This window comes from Eptatretus burgeri, chromosome 2 (assembly GCF_056783735.1).
Source record: "Eptatretus burgeri isolate ZD-2024b chromosome 2, Ebu_testis_v1, whole genome shotgun sequence".
Classification (NCBI taxonomy): Eukaryota; Metazoa; Chordata; class Myxini; order Myxiniformes; family Myxinidae; genus Eptatretus; species Eptatretus burgeri.
This window is the reverse complement of record NC_140962.1, coordinates 110,471,168-110,488,901: the sequence shown is the minus strand read 5'-3', so window position 1 is coordinate 110,488,901 and position 17,734 is coordinate 110,471,168. Positions and strand designations below refer to the sequence as shown.

At 39.7% G+C, this 17,734-nt stretch overlaps 2 protein-coding genes across 4 annotated transcripts in view; one reads left to right on the top strand and one right to left on the bottom strand.

Moving 5' to 3' along the window:
* LOC147032819 (uncharacterized) overlaps positions 1-13,905 on the top strand; it is a 106,035-nt gene extending 92,130 nt beyond the window's left edge. Inside the window, exon 2 of one of the 2 annotated variants that reach the window (XM_085870697.1) lies at positions 11,143-13,905. In XM_085870697.1, coding sequence (XP_085726823.1) covers positions 11,394-12,482 — 1,089 coding nt within the window. In that variant the 5' untranslated portion in view covers positions 11,143-11,393 and the 3' untranslated portion in view covers positions 12,483-13,905. The remainder of the gene's footprint in view (positions 1-11,142) is intronic. The other variant, XM_085870696.1, reaches the window with a different exon arrangement.
* LOC147032818 (ATP-binding cassette sub-family C member 9-like) overlaps positions 1-17,734 on the bottom strand; it is a 176,600-nt gene that overhangs the window by 45,397 nt on the left and 113,469 nt on the right. For both annotated transcript variants that reach the window (XM_085870690.1, XM_085870691.1), the window contains exons 17-19: positions 16,545-16,637; positions 4,694-4,796; positions 3,889-4,002 (exon numbers count right to left, since the gene is read on the bottom strand). In XM_085870690.1, the coding sequence (XP_085726816.1) occupies positions 3,889-4,002; positions 4,694-4,796; positions 16,545-16,637 (310 nt within the window). The remainder of the gene's footprint in view (positions 1-3,888; positions 4,003-4,693; positions 4,797-16,544; positions 16,638-17,734) is intronic.

The following is a 17,734-nucleotide window of genomic DNA, read 5'->3' as shown; positions in this document are numbered from 1 at the left end:
TGGGGAATGTCCTCAAGATTATGCATAAAAAATATTGTCATCCGAGCTCTCAAAGTTTCGTCGGTAGTCTGATTTTTATGTCAAAATTCGAAATTTTCTAAGTTCGTGACCTTGTGACTTTGACCTTGGGACTAAAATGAAAAATCAAGCTCCGTGGGGCTATGCAGGTGCCATTGGGCTAACTAAATACCGAAACCACTGCCAGATTCGACAACCCCCTCGGAGAAGATGGATTTTTATGTCAAAATCGCAATTTTCTAAGTTCGCGACTTTGTCCTTGGGATGAAAATGAAAAATCGAGCTGCGTGGGGCTATGCAGGTGCCATTGGGCTAACCAAATACCGAAATCCCTGCCAGATTCGATAAACCCCCTAGGAGAAGATGCAAATTGAAATCGCCTACACCCTAAAAACACAATTCGCAATTTTCTAAGTCCGTGACCTTGTGGCCTTGACCTTGGGATGAAAATGAAACATCGAGCTCTGTGGGGCAATGCAGGTGCCATTGGGCTAACCAAAACCTGAAAAACCCCTGCCAGATTCGACAAACCCCTCGGAGAAGAAATTTTTTTTATGTCAAAATCGCAATTTTCTAAGTTTGTGACCTTGTGACCTTGACCTTGGGACGAAAATGAAAAATCGAGCTCCGTGGGGCTATGCAGGTGCCATTGGGCTAACCAAATACCAAAACCTCTGTCATATTTGACAAAACCCCTCGGAGAAGATGCAAATTGAAATCGGCTACCCCCTAAAAACACATGTTTTTTGGGCGTGGCTCCGCCCATAATGGGCGGACCACACCCATTTTCAGGAAAACACAACTAGATCATGAGATAAACCTCCCACCAAAATTTCATCAGGATCGGATCAAAACCCACGGAGCTATGCTCGGGACAGACAGAGAGACAGACAGACAGACAGACAACAATAACGAATATAGTGGTCACTTATATTTTTTGTGAAAATATTTTTTCGTGAACCAAAATATATATATATATATATATATATATATATATATATATATATATATATATATATATATATATATATATATATATACATTCGTTATATATATATATATGAATACATATATATATATATATATTTATATATAATGCAACTTTGTGTGGGGGGTGACACAGGCTATGTAGTCGCAGTATCAACTTGGGTTGCGGGGGTGGTTGGGGGGCTAAATTCTGGATGTAAATATGTACCATGTAGTGCCACCTAGAGGTGTTCGAGGGTATTACAATTTCCCTTTTTATCTGGGCAATGCTGAGGTTAAAGATCTCTCTTTGCACTGGTAAATTTGCCCTTCTTCCCTTCACCCACCCCCCCCCCCACTCCCAACGGAGGGGCCTATAAAAGACTGTCATCATGTGTGAGACATTTCTAGTTGTAAGAGACATCAGGATGAGCAGGGGGCCAAAAAAGGGGAGGGCATGAGGACAGGGAGAGGGTGGCAGGGAGGGGTTATAGAACTCTATGCACTGGTAAATTTGGAAAACAGGATTAATAATTGGTCCTTCAGCGAAGCGATGGTTCGGCTCTGGTAGTCATGCTATATCTTGTTTTTGGCCCCATTTCTCAAGGGTGGAGAATCACTTGAAAAATAAAAAAATCTCGCATCCAGATCCGGATCCACATTTTCACCACAATCAAATCAGTTTGTCCTTGTCATACACCCAACCTGCCCACCAAATTTAGCCCAAATACTTCAATAACATTTTGAGATATGCTGCTCACAAATAGACAGATGGACAGGCAGACCAGGGATGAAAACATAGCCTCTGTTCACCTTTGGTGGGGGAAGTAAATATATGGGAAATTTAATTGGATATATTTATGCAATAAAAGTTTTCTTTAATTGATAATTATATTTATTCATTTATTAATTCAGTCACATCAACCCGTTTTCAGTCCACTTCAGGATTAAAGCCTCAAGTTGGGGGTACAACACATACTTCCACTTTTGTTAAAAAAGCAATATATATATATATATATATATATATATATATATATATATATATATATATATATATATATATATATATATATATATATATATATATATATATATATATATATATACATACACACACACACAGTACTGTATATACTTGCCAAAACATACTTGCCACTCATCATATATCGAGTACTTGCCAAAAAGGGAAATAATACTAAAAAGCAAACCTACTTAAATTTATCTCACTCTTACAAAATCAAAATGTATCGTTATTTGTTATCTCCCAATTATTACTGATGTTGAGTATTCTAATTAATCAGGTAACAGATGAAAATTTGGTAATCCGATTGATTTGAGGTGTAATTTTCACATCATGATGTTGCTTTTCAATCTTTTTCTAATGAATATCTGCATTCTGAATATAGTAACAAAATATGGACTTTTTGTGAATTTTAATCTTTGTCCTTGATTCTAAACCTTGTCAATAACATCTAGATATAAGACATAAGCTCAATGAAATTTCTTGTTATTTACAACGTGTTTGGCCATTTGGGAAATCTGTAAGATCCACTGTATCTAATACTTCTTTTACGGCCTCAATTATTCCCACGTTCTTGTGGAGTTGGCCAGGGAATGCTTTTGGTGTAAGTCTTTCATGAACTCGCTGGTCAGTTGAAGGTGGAAGAATTTGTAATTTGTTCATGGTTCCACAATAACTCACCTACTTTTCGCAAAAGACACCATGGGATCTTTAATATGTCCATCAAATAATAAGATCAACTGCATTTAAACATTATGTATATCAATACAAAAAAAGTTATTGAAACTACATTGGTGTGTTAGTTGGAGTTCAACTGAAATTATTTTCTGGGTGAAAATGGAACTTGGAGCAAAGATAACGTTTAATGAGTGATTTTAACAGGGTATTTAATTGTTAGCTCACTCATAGCTGCTGGCTGTAGAAATTGTTTGGTCGCTTCGTACATGTAAGGTACGTGAGTCAAATTGTATTGCTGCATCCTGGAGGGGAGGAGAGGGGAAGAGAGGAGGGGGTACAGGGCCCAAACCTTGTCCCTTCCAACATCATACCACAGATGGTATATTAACCCATTGAGAGAGAAAATTTGAGCCCATGGTCCAGCAATAAATCCCCAGTATTAAACCTGCCTTTTGTTTGCCTTTCAGTATTATTTACTCTTTGCTGGACATGCACACATAATGAGTATATTGTAAAAAAATTTACAGTTAACGATTATAATATTTTGTCCGATTATCTAAGGACTCACAGAGGAGCTTGTATTTGGGTTTTGGGCATGCATTTTCACAATTCGATATTTGTGCTGCTGGAGAAAGCTTTACCAAAGAAGAAATACAAATGATATGTATTCATTCCATGTTGATTGACCAGGAAAATAAACATGATAGCATCTGCCCAAAGCTTCCTCTGAAATATCTGTATGAACTACAGTAGCCGTTGCCATGACCTAAGAAAAGGGAAATGGAGTTGTGCGAATGAGAGGGAACAAAAAATGAGGTTGTGGATGAGAGCTGATGTTATGGTAGTGTAACAACCTCTAAAATCATATTACAGTATGAATGGTATTATGCTTCCTTTTAATTTCATTTAATTCAGAAATATCCATCTACATCCATAATTTATCCATAACATAATACCCCCTGCAAAATATAGTTAACAGTGCCTCTTTCATGGTTCTAGATTTATCACAGCCTTATCCATTGCATCCAAACGAAGGAATTAAGTGGCTTAATTAGAATAGCTTGTAAACATTGTCAAAGTTGACAAAAAGGGTATTTATTTTATAAACAATCCCAAAATTTTATAAACGATGAGCTTTCAATATTGCATTTGCATCATCTAGTCACAAGACACAGCAAGTGTGAGTGAGTAGGTCACACACTTACCATTAGGGAGTAAGCTAGGCCGAGTCCCACAAGGCCTGAAGAGAGCCCATAGTAGAGAGACCGAGTTATGGAGGCAAGTGCAGATGCAAGAACGATGCAAGCACCCACATAGTCCTACAACAAGGAACATATCAGCATGCTATAATTCCACTCAAAGAAGAAACTAAAACAGCCTTTGTATTGAAACTTTACCCACTGAATTGGATTCGTTGTTCCCGATTTTCAAGAGCACTCAGCAGATGTACAGTAAAGGAAAGCAAAGCAAAGCAAAAGGGATGTGATTGAAGTGTGCTGAAGAATAACATTCTGAAGTGGCAACTGCAACAGCTGTTGTTGAGATTGCTTTCAGTAAACGTGAAAAATCATGCTGGTGATAAGTCACAATTTACTACTACGACTCTTCCATAAACCTTGACTTTCGATACAAGTAAATAAATAAATTTCAAAAAACGATCGAAAAATTAGACACAGAATAGCAGATTGTATTCTACTTCTTGTACCATGCATTTAAAAAAAATTCCTGTCCTCACTCCAACCTGCTTTTCACCACGATACTTTCCCTTTGTTTTTATTTCTCAAGTTTATTTTCCCTGCAATAAAAATTATCCAAAGCAAATATAAAACCACATACAGTATGCAACAAATAAAAACATGACAATGCTATTTTGGAATGCCCCTTGGCATTCTTTCTGATGTGTGCATCTAGGGAGGTAATGCTGAGAGGGTTGAGCACTATATTGAGCACCATGAGGGAATGTGCAAGCCAACACAGGCTGTTCACCAATTTAGAATAGCTTTTCCTTACCACACGAACTTCCAGCCATCTGTTGGCTGCAGACAAGAACAGGCAGGAAATGTTGTTTGTGTCAATCTTCTCAAAGGCTTGTTGTCGAAATCGGGTCTCATGTCTATGGGGTTAAGAGACATCTTTCATTTTCTGTATAAATGTGGTAGTCCTTGAGAAGCTTATCCATATTAAACATGTCAAGACAATGGGATTTCAAATAGAGTGAAGGCTGTAGACATTATTCACTGCTTTGAGCAACCACCTGCCTACAAAGGCTGTATTATGAATGATTACCAGAGATGCCAACTTTTGGAAATCAGAATTAGGGAGGATTTTCAACCGACACCAAATTATGTGCGCCAAGCGCACATCTCGAGCGCGGAGCGCTCGACCCTTGCGCCGGGGTCCATGGCCCGCCTTAGGGCCCTGGAAGCTCTGGGGTTCTAGACGCTCTCTAGTGCCCTCTGAGCCCTATTTTGGAGCATTTAACATGTTAAGAATTCCCACTTTTTGAACAAAAAAAGGGGAAAATTGTGCACTTTTTAATGTTACATGTATGTTAATATTAGTAAGTTAGGGGACAATCAAAGATTAACAAAAAGCACAAAAGAAGCAATATTTTTCTTACCTTACTGGCTGGTACTACTGCTGCTTGCTTTTTTCCATGGCAGCTTTGCTGAGTGACAGCTGTGTGGCTCTTTTAGCCCTTCTGATTATGTCTTTGCTGTATTCTCTCTGGTAGCAAGGGGTGCTATGAGCTAGTTTTTCAATTAAGAGAGCTTCCAGGGTTTTGACACTCAAATTGGGACGAAATTCAGTATGATTCTTCCGTACAAGACTGAGTGCCCGCTCACATGATGCGTTCGAATGAGGAATGACCAAGATTCCCTTCATCACTTTGCTCAAATTAGGATACTTCTTGGCACCAGTGCAGGGATCTGTGAGCTGTGAAACTCCGATCCCACTGCTCATCCACTCTCACTGTCTCAGTAGCAATTGTAGCTATGGAGGCGTCTGCCTGGTAGTGAGCGAATTCACTCTCAAGACTGTCTATGTCACTATCACCGCCACTGAACAGACAGGGGAATTTCTTGATGAAAAACTCCACACAGTCAAACCCCACTTCTTGGTGTAGCTTAACATCCAGCACCTGAGCATGCTTGGCTAATTCATCACCTAGCGGCCAGGTTTTGAAGATGTAATTGCAGGCTTTCACATAATATGAGCGAACTGCACTGAAGAAACCTTGATGTCTGACTCACTAAGAGTGAAGGTGGATTTCTTGAGACTCCTTTTGTTCCCTTATATACAGTTTGGCATCGTTCCCAATCATGAGGTCCTCATCATTCTTCTGATGATTTCTGGTCAGAGAAGGGCACATGTACCAGAGCAACCGATGACACCGATGGTTTCAAAAACCGTACGAAGATATCTTTCAGAAGACCATTCAATTCAGAAGACCAGAAGACCAAGATCAGGAGATGAATACAGGGTTCGTCTCTTTGGAGCAGAAGATTCCCCTTCTCAAAAAGCTTGTTAGCATATCGAAGGAAGAAACAATAGAGTTTTGTTTGTGGAGACAAGAACATCCTGTTGACACGTTTTTCTCTAGATTCCTGCACAGTGTTTGAGGAAGATGCGCTTTAGTTGTAGAACTCGTAGTACACTTAGCCGCAGGGAGATCACACTTGCGTTTACTGCCAGCAGAAGAGGTCAGACTCGTAGTACCAGATCCAATTTTACGTTTGAGGAGAGAGCTTGAGGTAGGTGCAGCCAAGGAAGAAGACCTCTGATTCGAAGGTTTTGCTGAGCTTCTGTCAAGTGATTTGGCAAAAGCAGAACTTAACTTGGGTCCTTCTTTGCCTGTAGATGGGACTATCACAGTCTTTCTCGACTCTGAAGGGATCTGCTTTGTAGATGAACGTGATGAAGGGCCGGTGATGCTACCTGCTCTCAGCATTGGTTTTGGTGCTGTCCCTGCTGTCTTCTTCGCAGCAGATACTGCAGTGGTAGTGGTGAATGCTGCTCCACTAGTGCTTGATCCTGCAGTGCCAGTACTGGCAGTAGATACAGTGCCGTCCTTCTTGCTCGTTGTTAGAGTCTTGGCTACAGTTGGTTGCATTTTTTCTTCGGACTTCTTCTTTGAAGAAGAGGCGAAGTGGCTCCCCACTGTTCAATCAGCCTGTCTAGGCACTGACCAAGGGACAGCCACCTTGTTGCTACATGCTTCAGAATCTTGTGTGTCGGGGCATCACAGAGTTCTTGCAGTGCTTTCACTCCTTTGGACGCGTTTACTACTTTTGTCCAAGTAGTAGTAAATATCGATGAGAAAGTCATCTAATTCAATGGGGAAGGCCTGAGCCGCCTTCTTGGCCGTATTGTGCATCATATGGCAAGGGCATCCCATGATGTAGCACTCTGGATTTTGTTTGTGGATATAAGCAGCGACTCCTTTGTGCTTGCCCACCATGACAGAGGCATTATCAGCACAAAAGGAAACACAATTTCACGGAATTTTCCTGTCACTGAACTCATGATCAAGCAGTTTGAAAATGTTTTCTCCAGTGGAATCTTGTTTGCACACAGGCAAACTTAGCAAACCTTGCTTCACAATCCCAGCACTGTTGTCATAGTACGAAATCAGGACAGGATATAGCTGGGCCTCACCACTGTCATTGCTACCGTCTGTAGCTAGGCTAAATGGAGCTAGTCTAGCAATATCGGCAATAGATGAAGCAGTAACATTTGACAACTCACCAATTACACTGGTCAACAACAAATTTGTTGTCTGCATTTTTAAGCTGATTTAGGACGGATCTGATGCGCTGAATCCAAAACTCACATTAGTTTTGTTCAATCAGGTCAAGTTTTTGAGATATGGCCACATGTCGTTTTTTACATATTTGTTCACATGTACGCATGTGTGGAGCATTTTAGAAGAAGTTGGTGGGGGTAAAATGTCATGTCAAATAATTGTTTTGATTGGAAATAATTATTTTAATGACAAGAAGTATTCAGGTACGATAGTTCTAGGTGATTATGTCGAAAAGGGATCAGTTTGAAGTCATAAAACCTCAAAATCTTCCAAAAATTGGTGAGGCAAAGCATAAAGTTCGTGGATCAAAACTAAAGTTAATGGGGCAGATTTTGTAATAATGTGATACAAAAAAGTTGTATTTCTTGAAATAACGAACTCTGAAGAATGTACAATACCTACATGCGCCAATTTATGACATGCGCTTCTGCTCAAGCTTGGAGTGCCACAGTACGAACCCAAAGATTGGAGACTGTTCATTGACAGCAGCAAGCGATCACTGAAATGTGTTCTGCTACACAACGGCAACCAGTTTGCCTCTGTACCCATCGCTCACTCGACTACACTGAAGGAGAAGTATGAAGCGGTGAAGTACGTGCTGGAGAAAATTGGTTATGATCAGCATAAGTGGTTTATTTGTGTTGACCTGAAGATGGTGAACTTTTTGTTGGGACAACAGTCTGGCTTCACCAAGTACCCATGTTTTCTGTGCATGTGGGATAGTAGGGACCGTGCTCAGCATTACACGAAGAAGGACTGGCCTGTGCGGGAGGAATTGGTGCCATGCAAAGAAAGAAACGTCATCAACGACCCTCTGGTGGACAGAGACAGAATACTCTTCCCACCGCTGCACATCAAGCTCGGCTTAATCAAGCAGTTCACCAAGGCTCTGGACAAAGATGGTGACTGCTTCACTTACTTGTGCCAGGCTTTTCCAGGATTGACCATGGAGAAGTTGAGAAAGCTGGCATCTTTGATGGTTCTCAGATCCGTCAGCTCATCAGGAGATCCAGAGTTCAAAACTCAATGAACGAAGTGGAACTGGAAGCGTGGAATACATTTGTTTTGGTAGTGAAGAACTTTCTTGGCAACAAATAAGGCCAGAAACTACGCAGAACTTGTCAACAACATGCTGACTGCTTTCAGAAACCTGGACTGCAACATGAGCATCAAGATGCACTACCTATTTTCACATATGAACCGGTTTCCTGAGAACCTGGGTTCAATGAGTGACGAGCAGGGGGAGAGATTCCATCAGGACATGAAGGAGATGGAGACCAGGTATCAGGGTCGCTGGGACGCAGTCATGATGGCTGACTACTGTTGGAATCTGAAGAGAGACCTCCCTGCCGCTGAACATTCCAGGAGTTCGAAGAAACGGAAGTTCAAGCCCTGAAGTTTGAACAGTGGTGACGCAACATGCAATTTACTTGTACTTACCTTTATCAATGCCCACCATTCAGATGACAGTAATCGATGTTTCTATCATGTAATCAATAAATGTTGTTGGCAAAACATTTTTTTTCTTAAAAACATGTTTAGGATGATGTGTTGACAAAAATCAGCTGATAATGCCACAAAAATGTAATTGATTTTGTCACAAGATCTGATTTTTTTCAAATCAACTTAGCACAAAAACCTGACCTGATGGAGAGAAACGGATGCCATTTCCTGATTCAGCAGTGCCAGAATACCCTAATTCACTTGTAGAAATCTAGACAACATTCAGAAAGTAAAAAATTGTTGACCAGTGTTCTTTTTTTCTTCTTTGTTCTTGTTCTTTTTTTTTTTTGTTCTTTTTTTTTTTCTTTTTTTTTCTTGCTTTTTGTTCTTGTTTTTTTTTTTTTTTTTTTTTTTTGTTCTTGCACATCTTGCACATCTTGCAAGTTTTTGTTCTTGCACATCCATACTTTGAAGCAACTTTTGAATCTGGAAACATCTTTTGAAATAGAGGTCCAGCATGATCTGAGACTGATATGGGCAAGTTATGTTCCACAATAAATCCACTAAAGAGAAGTTCCGCTCGGGTAACATCCTCTTCCTCGCTTGTCCCTTGTTTGGTGAAATAATTCAGAAGTGTACCGGTACTCGTGCTCGAAGATCTCTCCTTTGCAATGTCTGTGTGCCGTTTGCTTCCAACGTGCTTCCGAATATCATCGCGACCTCCGTGCTCAACTGAAATATCAACGCTGCATACTGTACAATACGCATGATGAATTCCTCTTTCAGACTTTCGAATACACGGGTATTGGAGACTGTATTCGGTCTTGTACTTCTGAGACCATTTCTTGGTCTTCGTAAGCTTCTTTTCTGCCATTTCGTAATCAACATCGAGGGCTTGAAGCATCGGTAACTTCGAAGTCGATGTTCCACAGCTGCAGCGCGACTCGTAGAACTCTAGCGGCTGTTAAACACCGCACGGTGGTCGCGACCGCCGGGCTGGTACGGGCCCAGCTGCATGCAGTGAGCGTATCGCATGCATATACACTGTGCATACATACCGCATGCACTGTATTGCACACATACCGCATGCACTAAATCTCAGTGCATGATCGCCTAAGCGAGATCCAGACCCAATGTTTCGCTGCTCCTCATTTGAATTTGCATTTTTTTACGTACAATTTGGTAGCAGCGAACGTTATGGAGTTACCACATGCTATACGTAGCAGACGATGCTTTTCATTCAATTCTCATACTAGTACATTCTGATTAGTGAACAGTGCAAAAATATCAAAATTTCGGGAGGATAAGGATAGTGATCGTAAGGGCGGGAGTTTGGGTGAATTTTCGGAAGCCTCCCGATGAAATCGGGAGGGTTGGCATTGCTGGATTACAACGTAATTATTTGTGATGAATAGTTAACTGAGATATGTGGGAAGAATTATTGTGCTCTACTCCGAGTGTTGGCCAGAAAAGCGTGCATTATGGTCCGCACAATGTTTTTCTGCATTTTTGTGATCACCAGACCATCTGAATGAATATTCCGATTGATGCCACTCTGGCACCCTTGAGCATTTTTGTAGAAATCCATTAATATGCAAATTAGCGGTGGCCATTTGTCAAAATGACTATTTTTCTTAATAGCTCCAGAAGTAAGCATCCAAACAGCCTGGTTGAGGTGTCCAAACCCATGTTTTTAGGGTCACTGGTCATGATAAACCCACTTACAATTTGATAACATTGAAATTTAGCTCATTAATATACAAATTATCATAACCCTACCCCCTGAATTTGGCGGTGCCGATCGGCGTTTTTGCAGAACAGTTATACAACAACAAAACTGTTTGAAAATAACTTGCGCAGAGCCGTTCATCCCCAGTCCAGTTGTGAAGAAATGGCTGACCTCAGAAGATCAACAGCATGAACTGTTTCTGATCAAGTCAGTTGAGGCTTGTAATGTAATGAAGGAAACATGGAGAACTGAGTTTTACGTAAGAGTAATGTCTTCTGATACAGTAGAATGATCATCAATTTATTTGCAAACAATTTTTTTTTTTTTTTTGTTATTTAACATGATCTGTCTGAAAGCAACTGTGTATTTTTTTGATTTTTAAAACTACACAGGGTGGAACCTCTTTCGTGAGAATTTTTAAAAATACGAACAAAGAAATTAAATGTTTACTGATGTTTATAATTACCTTTATTGTTACAGGGTGAGGCTCCATCACCATGGGAGACTGTTTCTTCAGTCCCTGCGATGTAACTGAAGCTGGAAAACCTGTGGTAACAGTTGGTCCAGACAGAGTGTGAAGCATCATCCGGTCAAGCAAAGCAAGACAAGATGGTATACATGAAGAGCTTGAAGAGAGATGACAGGCAGACGAATCTATCGAGCTCAAATGCCATAGAAACTGTGTGTCAACGTACACATCACACCCACACATAGAAAGACACTTGAAACGAATGAGTAATGTTTGCTTGGAAGATGCTTCAACAAGCAAAAGAAGCCGCCGTTCAAAGACGACAGTATTTGACTTTAAAGAACATTGCATTTTTTGCAGAGAAAAGTGCATCATGGACTTTGATAAGAAGAATCCTAATCGTTGGTGGCGAGTTCTCCTTTGTAGGACTGCAGATCGTGTTGATCGGACAACTTTCAAACAAACTATTCTCGATGTTATCGATTCCCGCCAGAATGAAGGACGCCAGATCAAGATACTATTAATGGGCGCAATCAGCGATCTTCATGCTGCTGATGCGAGATATCACGATGACTGCATAAAGTCCTTCATGGCACCCCGTTCTGTTGCAGCAGCAGCAGCACACAGTGGCAGAGAAACTCAGGACATTGAGTCAGCTGTCAGTTCTACCATCCTATCGATGAAAAACGACATGTTGCACATTTGGAATTTAGTGGAAGTCTACAATATGTACAAGGATCATGGAGGAAAGCTATACTCTCGACAAACCCTGTTATCCAAATTGTTGGATATACTTGGCTCTGAGCTTCTGGTTCTGTCTGGTGAAGGTGTCGCTAGTTTAATCTTGTTTCGCAGCAGAGCGTCTACTGCGATCAACTTAGTAGCATCAGATGAAGATGACGCCATTGATGTTTCCATAGAACGAATTGCCAAGAAGGTTGCACAGGAATCTAAGCAGTTGTTGTCCGACCCCAGTTCCTATCAGACTAGAATTAATATAGATATTGCTAATGAAGCAGTGAGTTCAACCCTTCAATTGCTACTCTACAAAATATCAGCTAAACTGGACTGCACACTTCCAGGAGCTCTGATAGGAAACATCATAACGAATATGAACACCAATCGACCAACTACACTCCAAATAGCACTGGGAGTTCTAGTCAGTCGTAAAAGCCTCATCGAGCAGTTGTACAACTATCGTGTGACCTGTTCCTATGATGAGTTTCAGCATTTCAAGGGATCAGCAGCAAAGGCTGCAACTGTTCACTCCAGGGTTAGGGGAACCACCAATGCTGAATGTGGCCTCGTTCAGGTTGTTGCTGACAACTTCGACACAAATATTTCATCCTAGAATGGACTCGTTTCAACACATTCTCTTGCAGTACTACTTACCATAAAAGATCAAGAGATATCTTCCACATCTGAAGATGAAGCTGTGGGGGAAAAATTTATATGAATGTATTTTAAATTGTAACAAATGGAGTTTCAGAAATGTAACTTTTATGCTGCAAATTGAATTGGCTGTCATTTCTGGCCAAAAGACTTTTGCCCTAAATGATAAGAAATGTGTTGTTCTGGAGCAGAGTGACCGAGCTGATAAATGAACCTTTGCTTAGAAAATGTACGAAGTGGCTTTTTGTCTAAAAGACACGTCTACAGTCTGGGTGAATATCCCCCAACCTCTCTCATGGAAGTATAAAATGTTTTGAAAGGCACATTGTTCTCAGTGCGAGCACGTGAGGAAGTATAGTTTCTCAGTGGCTTGTACTCCTTAGAACTGACCAAGTACCAAGTTAGAATAAAACTCTCTGATGTAATGTAGAAGTTAATTGAATCGGGTTGGTCTAACTGTTAACTAAAGTAAGAATAAATGAAATAGAACCAAATAATATTGCAAACAAATGGGGATTCTTAAGTTCATTGTACAAGGGTGAGAAGTATATGGTGTATAATTAGGAAATAAATTGTTTCACAAGGAAGGACTTGTGTGGACATCAGTTTTATCAGTGTCGATAGGGTTTTTGTAGGATTTTATAATCAAATCTGACAAACGTTAAACTCTGTCTGAAGTCAAATAGGATTCCACAATCGGCCAGTTAGAATCCTTCATGAGGACAACGATCACAACTCGGTGGGTTTAAAAAATCCACATCAAAGCCATCATCAGACGATTGACCCGTGATGAAATGAAGACACCTGTGACAGAAGACATTTTGGTTCAAAGGTACAAGGCACCTGAGAAACCAGTGATGCCAGTTGAAGAAGCCACACGTGTGGTGTTACCTCTCCGCATATTGGCTCATCAAGCTATACAACTTAGGAGAGTTCAAGATATGGATTTCTCTTTTCTGAAGCAAATCACTTCTGATCAGAACACACCAGAGTTTGGTGGCTTTAATACGAAGCTCTGCAGAGAGCAAGGACAATCCATCCAACCTGCAACGAGGGCCATTTATACACCACTCATAGATAAGGATCCAGCTGATCCGGACACGATGTTTACAGCAATGGAGGAGAGAAAACGCTTGACCGCAGAGTGTGGACAAACCGTAACCATCTTCACAAATGACCAACAGCTGTATCGAGTGGCTGTTAATGTTAAATGGGTTTATCCTGAGCGATTTACCCAGTACAGTTTTCTGTACGTGCCATGGAGATACTGGCTGCAGGAATGAGCGCATCAAGACAGCTGCTGCATTTTCCCTTGATGATGACTCTGACACTGAATGAGACACCAAGCACTGATGTAGCCTTCATAAGGTTTACAAACCTGTTGCAGTATATATATATATATATATATATATATATATATATATATATATATATATATATATATATATATATATATATATATATATATATATATATATATATATATATATATATATGAACATTTGATTTACACAGGAATGTCTTCTTTTGTTCATGTTGTTAGCTGCTTTCATTGCATACCGTTGAATTGTTGAATCTCTATGAGTAATAAAGTGATCTGTATTCACAGACTGAAGTGGTTTTTTTCTATCTATATGTCTATTTATCTACATTTTCAATAATGGCCACTGCTAATTTGCATATTAATGAGCTAAATCTCAATGTTATCAAATTGTAAGTAGGTTTATCATGACCAGTGACCCTAAAAACATGGGTTTGGACAACTCAACCAGGCTGTTTGGATGCTTACTTCTGGAGATATTAAGAAAAAGTGTTATTTTGATAATGGTGACTGCTAATTTGCATATTAATGAGCTAAATTTAAATGTTATTAAAATTTAAGTGGGTTTATCATGACCAGTGACCCAAAAACATGGGTTTAGACACCTCAACCAGGCTATATGGATGCTTACTTTTGGGGATATTAAGAAAAATAGTAATTTCGACAATGGCCACTGCTAATTTGCATATTAATAAGTTTCTACAAAAATGCTCAAGGGTGCCAGAGTGGCATCAATCGGAATATTCATTCAGATAGTCTGGTGATCCCAAAAATGCAGAAAAACATTGTGCGGACCCTAATGCAAGGTCATCTTGAAAAATGGTGTTTGACATCCGGACTATCAGGCCCACAGTCAGGTTAGTGAAGTTGTTTCTCTTTTTGTTAATTTGGACAGTCTTTGCACTTTGCGATTCCTCATCGCTGTTCAACGAGACATACAGTGTCCTCCATAATTATTGGAACAGTGAAGTCAAATGTGTTATTATTGCTATACACTCATGAAATTTGGATTTTGAGATGAAACGATGAATATGAGGCAATACTAAAGAAGGGATACTTTTATTTATTGGGATTTCTATGCATATATGTTTTACCCTTGGAGAACAATAGGAATTTTTATGGTCAGTGCCCCCATTTTAGGTAAGCGTAAGTTTTGGAACAAATGACAGACAGGTGTTTGTTGTGGCTCAGGTGATGCTTGTTGCACTGTTTGTTTGCACAAAAGAGCTGTGAATGTCTCGTCTTGGTTTTAGCCTCAACTTTTGCCTTTGGAGTCAGGAGGAATAAACCACCATGACAACCAGAGAACTGTCTATGAAAGAAAAGCAAGCAAGATGGAAGCTGAAAGAACAGAATAATTCAATTAGAACCACAGCACAAATATTGGACATAGCAAATACAACAATTTGGAATATCTTGAAAAGGAAAGAAACCACTAGTCCACTGAGCAATAGAAAACATTCAGGTCGGCTCAGGAAAACAACTGCAGTTAATGACAGAAAAATCATGAGAGCTGTGAGAAAAAACCGGAAAACAACTGTGAGTGACATCACCAACAACCTCCAGAGTACAGGAGTGAAAGTATCAATTGACCATTCGCAGAAGAGTTCGACAGCAGAATTACAAATGCTACACCACAAGATGCAAACCTCTCATCAGCATCAAATACAGAAAAGCCAGATTATAATTTGCGAAGACGTACAGAGGTGAACCAGTCGAGTTCCTGAACAACGTTTTATGGGCAGATGAAACCTTTACCAAAAAAGATACTGTCACCAAAGCGATAGAAAGGTGAAAGTGTGGAGAAAGGAAGGAATTGCATATGATTCAAAGCATACTACCTCATCTGTGAAGTATGGTGGAGGTAGTGTCATGGCTTGGGCTTGCATGGCTGCTTCTGGAACTGGCTCACTCATCATTATTGATGATGTAACGAATGATGGCAGCAGCAGAATGAATGCGGAACTGTGGAGAAATATTTTGTCTGCCTATGTACAAAAAAATGCCTCCAAAGTCATTGGGCAGCGCTTCACCATGCAGCAAGACAACGACCCAAAACACACTGCCAACGCAACCTAGTAGTTCATCAGGGGAAAAAGCAGAAGGTTTTAGACTGGGCAAGTCAATCTCCTGATTTAAATCCAATGGAGCTGAAGTCAGAACTCCCCCAAAACAAACAATAAATGAAAATGGCTGCAGTAAAGGCTTGGCAAAGCATCTCAAAGGAAGATACCAATAGTTTGGTGATGTCATTGGGTCACAAGCTCGATGCAATTATTGCATGCAAGTGATATGTTACCAAATACTAACTATTATACTATCTTAATTTACTTTAAGTTAATCTGTTTCAATGCTTGAACTTCCTGGAAATGGGGGGATTGAACATAAATTGTTGTTGTTCTACAATTATAAAACATACATGCAAATAAGTACCAAGAAATAAAAGCTGACATGTACTCTTGCCTCATATTTCTTCTTTTCATCTCAAATCCAAATTTCTTGAGTATATAACAATTATAACACATTTGACGTCACTGGGTCCACTTATGAGGGCACTGCACATCGCAATATGTATAGTTCAGAGTTAAATCTTCTTCCATTTTCACGTGCAGACACTTAACAAATAATCCAGTGGTGAGAGCGGCCTTCCATTTGTGGAATCAACATATAACCATGCTGGATGACAATCGTGCACATTACCGAAAAGCACGGATAGTCGAGATCCCTTCCACAGTTTCTGTGATGAGCGACAGCAGCGGAAGTTGAGCATTATCATCCAACTCTTGCAAATCTCTGTTCAGGGAGAAATTAAAATCACAGATACCTATTTTACTATATCATGTCCCTTCAACATCAAAGCCATGTGCGGAACTTCGTAATGTTAAAGATATGGCTTAACCCATCACTCACATATCACTAAACAATACTTACTTATGTTTGATGCTTTTCATATAAACTGCCCCAGAAAGATAATCACAAACCTACACTTTTTATTTTTTTTAAAAAGTGACTTCCAAATGATACAAATAAAAAGTTATAAGTAGACATTGCTAAGCAGTGGAAAGGGATAAATACTGGTAGTATATGGAATAAACATCCGTTCTGCTCGAGACAGATAGAAAATGGAAAAAACTGTGTTTGAGAGTGGCATTCACGTTCCGACTATGATTGGGGAAGTTTCTCCATAAATAGTGTTGAAAGTGATTGAAAAAAAACAACAAAACACTGTATTTGGAGTACAAAGTGTGGATGGCTTTGCAGGGAAGGTTATTTAATCAAAGAGATTGTGGATGGAAGAGATTAAAGAAAGAAACAGTTTGATAGTTGGCAAGGATTGAATAAATTCGGTAAACAAACAATGTCAGACTTTTCTGTACAATTATGAAGCTCATGGAAGACTTCAACCAGAAAATCAATAAAGTTGAACAAAGGAAACTGCAAAACCTAAACCAAATTTGGAAGCAACGTAAATGAAAATGGAAAGAGGAATTGACTTAACACAGCACCAAACAGTTATTTCTAACAATCATACCCTCCAGGGATAACCATCCTGGCAAACATTTCCACAATCAGATGAGGGTGTTGATGTTTCCCTTCCTCTAACTACACTCCCCTCCTCAATATATATATATATATATATATATATATATATATATATATATATATATATATATATATATATATATATTATATACACACACACACGTACCCGTCTCCCGTGACGGGAAATGTGATTGCATTTTAAGTCCCATCACGACCGACATCCTTCCTTCCCACTTCTCACTGACTTTCAAGGCTTGTTCTGGACCTACTTATGAGATCTAAAGGCTTGTTCTAATTGTCTCTTTTGGAATGGCCCGATGGGATCATCCTCAGGCATTAATTATGTT